Here is an 8,846-nt window from a genome sequence, read left to right on the forward strand (position 1 = left end):
TCTCAGGTCCCTCGTTTTGCTCCTCAGCATGGCTTCCTAAAAACGCTGCCAGATTTCTCAAACATGCATGAATGAGTCAAAGCAAGACTTTGGGCATGTTTTTATGAGAGTATAACATTATAACATGATATAAAACTCAAAAAAGTTGATTTTACATGATATTGCCCCTTTAAGTAATTTTACAAATACTACGTTCGTATTTGGTGTGGTAGTAGCTGAACGTCGTACTCAACACATTCTCTGAGGGCTAATGTGTTCCTTCAAAACATGCTGAGTCTTTTATAGGAAAATATTACTGCTGTGGTCTTTTCCACAGTGACACTCCTCCCACCCACAAGTCCAGTTAAAGGTTTAATGGCCTAAAAAATGGAGGGAATTATTATGAAACTGTCCATCTTTTGACACATTATTATTAACATTTAATACAAAGCTTGTTATTCTCTACACCAAGCTGGTGATGGTTCATTTTACAGATAATGGTCACACAAAAAGAGGAGAGAAAACAAATATCCAAGAACCAAATTATGGCAGAATTCATTAAAATACAGCATAAATCCTTGTCAGTTTTTTATTATTATTATTATTTTAGGTTAGAGAAGTATTTGATGTGGGACCAATTTCAGAGACAACAGATATGGCAGTAATGTGATTGCTTCTGTCATCATGATTCAACAGATTACACATTTAATCAGGGAAGAGAGAATATAATTTGCACAGATTATAGAGCGGTGAACCCCTGATGCTGGTTGGAACGGGGCTGTTTTACAGTTAAGATGATCCACAGATGGATGGATGGAGGGACAAAAAGACAAGAGAGTGGGAGGGAGAGAAAAGCCACCTGGTTCAATCCATGATATAGAGAAAAATAATAAAAATTTCCTCCAACTGTTTGCTGATAATTCATTTTTTCCTCAACAACGGGATGAAAAGATGCATAAAATGTGGGCATAAAAACATCATGTTTCTAATGCACATTTCACCATACAGGCTACTGGAATGCAGAATACATGAGACATGATTGCAAAGGAAGTGGGGCTATATACAATGAAATTAAAGAGAGTCAGTTGCAGTAATATCCCTGGGGTATACAGCTAGTTGTTTTATGGGGGGAGATAAGAGGATTTCGTCAGTTTGAGATGCTGGCTAATGCTATTGTTTCTCCTGGGAGCACAAAAGAGCAAAGACACTTTTCACACATCTTTTCTTCTTTTGTAGTGCTCTTACTGTAGATATGATTTCAAAAGCACAAGGTGAAAAACATTAGAATATTGCATTATCTGCAGGAACTATTTTATTACTTTCTTCATAAAATATATGAGAACCCGTGAATCCATATTTTAAAAGACATTTGGAAGAATAAACTGTCAGTTTTACATTTTAAATGCGTCTCATTCTTGCCCTGCTCCTGATTCCCGCATCTCGTTGGAAAACACCCACTTATGCACACAAAAATGTTGCTGCATTTTCCTAAATGATCTCTAAGAGGTGGTTTAGTTGAAAGATGTGAACAAATTTGTTTAAAGGGCTGCGTAATGCTGCCTTCTCTCTCACTGAAATATTCCACCTGATGTTCTCTACCTGCATTTCTAATGCTTCCAATAACGCAACTTTATTTTTTTCTATATAAACAAGCTTACCTGTTTATCTTGAACCATTAAAAAAGCTAGACTCATAAGTCAATCCCAGCACTTGAACTCTCACATTTCCATTCAAAGCTGGTTAATAACTGTCACCAAAACACCTCAGCAGTCATTTTACCTATTTTTTAAGCGAATCTTTTTTTTTAATGTTCCATCAAGCAACTCTTTTGGGTGACAAAGCTTCTGCCCCCGTCAGCTAGTTAGTGTTTGACACTTCGCTTTGTCACCTGATTCAAGTGACATCACTCTGCTCATCAGACTTGTTTGCAGTGGTTCAAGCCAATATTTTAAAAATAACAGATTAAAAGAAAAGAAAAAACTGGGATGGCTACTTTTTAAATCAACACAGCGAGTGCGTTATAAAAAGTGGAGTTTATCAGATTGACAGAGATGGAAAGATGCATAAAACAAAGTACTTGCATTTAGAGGTGAGAATGCAGAAGAAGTGGGATTTATAGTGAAAAGTCAAATTTTTTGGTTGCTTTTTTATTTCACTGAGGCCAAAAGAACCCTGGTCACACAGAGGGTGTGTTTCTGCTGGGAGATTCAGCTTTTTATTCTCAGCTTTATTCTGCATCTTTAGGTCCAGATATCAAGAATGCACCTGTGGTTAACTATATCAAGGTGATCTTAGAGAGAAAAAAAAACTTTAGCATGCAGCAGGAAGACACTCACAGCAACACACACACATGCAGGCGCGCGCGCAGCCTCAGCAGTCACACCAGGCGCGCAAACTGTTTGCCATGAAAACGATGGCGAGATAATAAAACAAGCCAGGGGCGAGATCAACTTCTGAAGAAAAATTAGAGGAAGTTGCTGGAAGGGCAAGCAGATAAATGGATAAGGAGAGCTGCTTAGCTGGGAGTGAAAAGGAAGCGCTCAGGCAGCACAAATCTACACTTTGGAAGCAGGGACGCACTTTCTCTCTTCTTTTTTTCTCTTAGATTGAAAAGAAAAAAGCTTCAAAACACACATATAGTGGCTTATTTTGTTTCCTAAAAGCTGTTATTGATAAAAATCTACTTTAAATCAAGTTTGAATGCTCTGTAAGGACTAAAATGCTGATCATATGGAAAGCTGTGAAACATGTAAAGCAAATAAAGACTTGATGTCTAAATATAGTTGTTTTTTTTTCTTTCTTGAGCAGCTCACCTTGTGCAGGATCCACTGGCAGAAGAGGACTGTGGTCCAGCCGAGAACCTGCATGTCACCTTCCAGAGAGAGGACCACCCCGAAAATCTACGCGTCTCCTCGGCTGAACATAAAAAGACACGCCGCTGAGTCCAAGCAATCCCAAGTCGACCAAAGTGTCAAAGGAGCGGCGGGGGGGAAAAAAAACTTTCACTTTTCCTTGCTTTCTTTTTTTTTTCTGTCAGGTGTCACGGAGGTCTTTGCCAGCAGAGAAAAAAAACTTTAAAGAGCGGTGTTTTCAGTTTCTCTGGTCCGCCTCATGTGGCGCGTTCGCGGGTCTTTCCTCCGCTGGACATGGTGCTGCAGCGTAAAGTTTGCGCGCAGTCGGAGCAGGTCGGTTCTCCAGGTGGACGGTTTGAAGACTGTAGGCGCGCTTCTTGTTGGCTGCTTGATTCTGAGAGCTGTGATGTGTCGCACCTCCGCTCCTTCCCCCTGCCTCCCCTGCCCTCCCTCTCTGCGCTCTCAGCTGCTCTCCTCTTGGAAACCACATCAACCACAACTGCATGATGAGGAGGAGGATGTCCTGTTTGTGTTCTGATGGAGAGGTGATTATTTACTCTCCTCCACGTGTGATCAGACAGAATGTGAGGGATGCAGATCACGTGTTGCTTTAAAAACATTTGTTTCCAGGTTCACAGTTCTTGTCTTAAAAATGACTGACAGGACAAACCTGTTATATTGTCCTTACTTATAACTCTCACTGCATTTTTTAAAAACAAGGATAATCTATTTTCTCCCATTTAATGATCACCTCTTGGGTTTATAGGCTACACCTGTTTGGCTATACAGTTTATAGTTCACATCACATTAAAGACAAATCCAGATTTGTGTTGAAGTGCAAATGATGGCTTAATGTGTGACGTTTGGTTTCACTGCAATAAACTCAAATCAAAACTGTTCTAAAGACACAACAGCATCTAAAGAAACCCTAAAAAACATGTTTAACACAAACATAAACACACTTGCATTTTTTCCTTTTATTGTGATGCATTGAAATTGGTGCATTCATGTCCAAAACTCCATGTTTTTCCCCCCCACTCAGCACACTGGTTAGTTTTGGAATGAAACAAACTTTTCTTAAAAGAAAAAAATGTAGTTTTATAAGGGATGGGAGGTTATTATAGCACAACATATTTTCCTGGCAATGGAAAACAACAACCTGTTACTGCAAAATGTTCAGTTTTACAAAGCATATGTACAAATTAATGAAAAGTCAAAAGTCTAAAACCTGCAGCGGCCAAAAGGATGTGCAAAAAAGTATTAGTGAAGAGAGCAAATAATCCCATCGGATTTGTAGATATTTGAACAATATGGAACTTTTTTTCTCCCAGTACCCTTTGATTATATATACAAGTGACTCACTGGCATTAAGGGTTAGATTTATTTAACAAGTTCTGTCAGCTGGTTCAACTACACCAAGATGAGTAAAAGTAAAGCAATATTTTCTCTAAAAGAAATTTAGTAAATCATAAACTCAGTAAATTCAACACTTCATTTTTTGGAGCGTATTCTGAATCAATAACTGTGGATCCCAAAAAAAGTTGCAGAAAACCTGCTGTACTTCAGTTAAAGCTCAGAAAAAGAAACGGAAAAGAAAGAACTTGACCGTGTGCAGTGGATGCCGTGAGCTACACAAACTGTAAACTCCCATAAAAACTGTTTTTAAATATTAATGTTGCATCATGGAAATATTGGGGCAGCGTCCCTCATGGCGAGTCCCAGCTGCTGACTGCTGGATCCCACTTCCTTTAAAGTAACCAAAGTGGGACGAACAGTTTTTTCTTGCCCATCCTGCATGTTTAATTGAACATCAGTGTCTTATAGGAAATTCAGTGTTTTATGACTCAATGTTGGACTGCTCCTCTGTCCCAGACTATGAAACGTCTCTTTATCCATTTCTTTTTTTGTCTGCTTTTCTGTCTTTAGTTATGGCCTCCCAATGTTGAAGTCCCCAACTTCTCATCTCTCTCCTAAGTAAACCTTCAGCTCTGTGGCTCCAGTCTGTAGAAAACGGGCTCTTTGTGATGATTCAGTGAGTCTCATCAGAGCGTGAACGGCCCAGCACTGCCTCCCCGCGAGCCGAGGACTCACTGCACACTGGGACGAACAAAAGCACAGAGAGGACTCAACAGAGCTCTCTGCTTTCACAAGGGAGGGACAGAGTGGGAGACAGATCAAGATGGATCAGGATTGTTTCAGTTGGACACGCCAGCACATTTCTGCGTGTCCAAGAAGCAACTGTCCCTGCTGTTGTTTCTAATGATGGATATGTTAGAGTAAAATTTATTACAGTCTTGTTTGAGCCAAAGAAATTGTTTTAAATAAACTGGCAAGAAATGATATTCAGCATCTCACATCAAACCCTGCATCTTCTCCACAGGAAGCTACACCTGGAAATTAAAATGTGCTGATGTGCAGTGAAATATCACATTTACATTCCTCAAATACTGACTGTGTATGTACTCAGGGGGAGTAAACCTGCAACAGAGTTGACATTTATATACTTTTTATTGGTAATGCTCTGTTTTAGAAAAATGAGTCACACAAATATAATAAAAACATTTACTTTCATCAGTTTTCACCACTGTTTACTTTTGGCTACAGCAGAAGTTTAATTAAAATGGGATGCTTCCCTAAATTTGGGCAAAGCAAAGAGTTGTTGCCTCACTCCAAACAAAAAATGAAAATGAAAACCTTCAAAATGAAGTCAGGAAAAAACAAACCCAAAATACAGAGACGGTCAGGTGTTGGGTTAGACAAACATGATGTAATATCTAGACGAGGATCCAACGAAGAAAACCTAAATGACAATTAAATAGGAGATAAAAGGTGATAGAATACAGGTGTGGATGTTACAACCTAGTATGTGGTGTGGGATGACAACAGAGAGGCAGTGCTTCATTATACTCATTTCACACATTAGCAGGGCTGGCTCTAGCCAACTTGGCGCCCTAGGCAAGATTTTAGATGGCGCCCCCTTTAGCAATTTTAAAAATGTCACTACCAATTCAAAAACAATCACATACCAAATTACCATTACCATTACCAGTTTTGAAGCCTAAAGTCAAACTGGAAAACTCTCTTTAGTCTCATTTGCATCATCCGGTCACTGCATCACGTGCTTCTGATGCAGCCTATTAACGGCGGACAAGTCGTTCTTAAATCATGGCTTCATCTGCTCACCAGCCGAGCTTCAACCACCTCTTCTCCACCCTCGTTCTCTCACCACCTTCAGGCTTCCTTTCTTTCTTTGGTCTCCACCACCAGTGTCCGGGCCTTCCCAGGGATAAGACGTCTCTGTTCCTCATCCTAAGCTGCTCATCCAGGTTTATCGCAATTCACAGCGCCCACGTCTTCTGCCGGGGTCTGAGTGCCAAAACTTTGTTTCATGTCAAATAAAACGTCATAGTTGCAGCTTTTCTTTGTGTGAATCTCTTCAGGTTGAATTGTCTTTTAAATCCTTTTTTTAAATTTAGAAACCAGGTGTCCAGTTAAAATGGTTAACAATATAATTCATTTGAAACAGAACACCAGTCTAACATATACCTGCCAACATCTGCTGATGCAATGAGGAACATCTGTTCATGTTAACTAGCAGCTGTGGACTGAAGCAGTTCTAGGGTGGGGGGTCGAGGGGTAACTCCTCAAAAGTTTTATAAAAGATCTAGTGAAAACGATGCATTTTCCAGCCATTCGAAGATCATTTAACTAAATTCTTGGGACTAATAAAACATCATAAAATCAGTATATTATGAAGGTAGAACACTAAAAACCAGACTTTAACCCAAACTTTACCTGAGATCATAACTGAAACTTCCATTATTTTGTTTTCTATTTACACACCAAGCACCAGTAGTTATTCTTGACTGACTGATACTTTTATCACAAAACATCCTCTGCACCAGCAGGCTGAGAAACCCACAGAATAAGTGGTAACCCTTTCCTTTACAGTACCCTAATTACCATGCAATTTACCTAATATTTACATGCTAAATAATAACATTTTACTATGCAGTTACTTAGTAATTACAATAATTTACAATGTAATTACTTGGTAAGAAATATGTTTTTATTTGTTTGCATTCTTTTTTTGTTAATAATATATAATTGAGGTACTATTGAACAGTAATTTGCTTGTAGTTACCCAATAAAAGTAGTTTTAGTAGTTTACTGGTAATGGCATGGTAATTAGGGACTATATATATATATACATATATATTATGTAGGAATTTAGTTGGAAGGTTATTGGTAAATGCTGGGTAATTAATGTGGTATTAGGATTAGTAAATTAGCTTATATACATAGTAATTTTCTAAGTATACACTTTATAGTAACATGGTGATTAGATGACTGTAAAAAGAAAGTTGGCTATTTTTTGGCAAATAGTGGGTAATTGAGATACTACTGAACTGTAATTGTAACAGAATTACCCACTAAAATTAGTTTAGTTACACTGTAGTTTTACATGTTCTTACCAAGTAATTACATGGTAAATTACTGTAATAACCAAGTAATTGTACAGTAAAATGATATACTTAAAATGTAAATGCTAAATAATTGAATGGTAATTAGGAGGCTGTAAAATAAAGGGTTACAGAATAAGTTACCCTTGTAAACCTGAGTAACCAGTGATTATTCTACCAACTAAATCAACTGTACGCTGATAAAAAGTTATAAAAAATTTGTCCCTCACTTGTGGCACCCCCTAGATGGACGGCACCCTTAGCATTTGCCTTTACTGCCTATGTCAGGGGCCAGCCCTGAACATTAGATAAAGTTTGTAGTTTGACTTGTGTGACCCTTGTAGCTGCTGCAAATTGGTGTGTTACATTCATTTCTTCATCTTTAGCAGAGCATATCAAACACAGCAGGTTTCAAAGAATGTGATTCTTTCCCATTTCTGTCACTGACCTCCTTTCACTCTACTGTCTGTGATTTATATGGCCACAACACGCTCTGTCCTTTTTCTCCTAATTTTTCTCCCCCCCACTCCTGGATAGAGGTTGCTGGTGTGAGTGCAATTTCTGATCCACATTGGAAGTGGCAGGTGAATTTCGCCCAGCTGCTCCCCGTCTCTGTTCCACTTAGCAGCTACACACTATATTCTGAGTCTCCCAGTCGCTGCGTGGTTATAGCAAATGAATGAACATGCTCTGAGCAGGAGCCGAGCGCATCTACTTTCACAAATATCATCCTCATATCATTATTCCTCCTTTGCCTCCTAAAATGTCAGGAGAAAGTTTCATCATTTCCAAACAAAAAAAAAATGCACGCCTGAAGGCTGCTCGCGTCCATCATCTTGGTGTTTGCAAACAAATGAACAGGTACTGTATGTGACACAAAAAAACAATAAACTACAGCGAAGACTAAAATTGCACACATTTTAGTATTAATGTGATATGATGTATTGAGCTAAAAGCATGTGGAGGAAGAGGAGAGAGTGCTCAAGAAGGATAAGTTATGAGAACAATCAAGTGAGTTTGACGGAGGAGGAAAAGTAGGATTAGAAGCAAAGGATGGAGAAAAGGAAGTTTCTTCAAAAGAATAGAAGTTGGTAAAAGATGGAGGCATGGCTGAACCAAGATGGAGGAGGAGCTCTGTGGCATCAGACGAAATGAAGAGGATGAAGTTGAACTCAAACTTTATTCCTTTAGAGTTTGCTTTCACAGATCTAAAAATGAAAAACAGAGAGGAGTGGATTTTATTGTCTCATCCTAAGCATTTTTAATTCAATTAAAATAGCTAAAAACACACGGAGTGCATTCATGATGCAATCAAGTTTTGTTTCTTTTAAACCCAACACCTCACTGACAATTTATTAAAGATGTTAGGGAACTGAGGCAACTTGTGGACAAATTCCTGGCCCCTACAAGAATAATTATGAGTCGTTCTAAGTATGGTTCAATTTGCAAAAGAAAAATGTAAACCGTAAAAGCCATGAAAACCTGACACTTTTTAATATCTGGAACTCTAAAAATAGGAGGATGTGCAGTCGTTACAAACGACAGCAAAAAA

General features: G+C 38.6%; 1 protein-coding gene across 1 annotated transcript in view; it reads right to left on the reverse strand.

Moving 5' to 3' along the window:
* The window catches only part of nxph4 (neurexophilin 4), a 50,253-nt gene extending 46,971 nt beyond the window's left edge, over positions 1-3,282 (reverse strand). Inside the window, exon 1 of the mRNA XM_014004776.1 lies at positions 2,793-3,282. Within this exon, the coding sequence (XP_013860230.1) occupies positions 2,793-2,846 (54 nt within the window). The 5' untranslated portion in view covers positions 2,847-3,282. The remainder of the gene's footprint in view (positions 1-2,792) is intronic.
* Between the last annotated feature and the right edge of the window lie 5,564 nt (positions 3,283-8,846).

Source organism: Austrofundulus limnaeus, unplaced genomic scaffold (genome assembly GCF_001266775.1).
Source record: "Austrofundulus limnaeus strain Quisiro unplaced genomic scaffold, Austrofundulus_limnaeus-1.0 Scaffold26, whole genome shotgun sequence".
Lineage (NCBI taxonomy): Eukaryota > Metazoa > Chordata > Actinopteri > Cyprinodontiformes > Rivulidae > Austrofundulus > Austrofundulus limnaeus.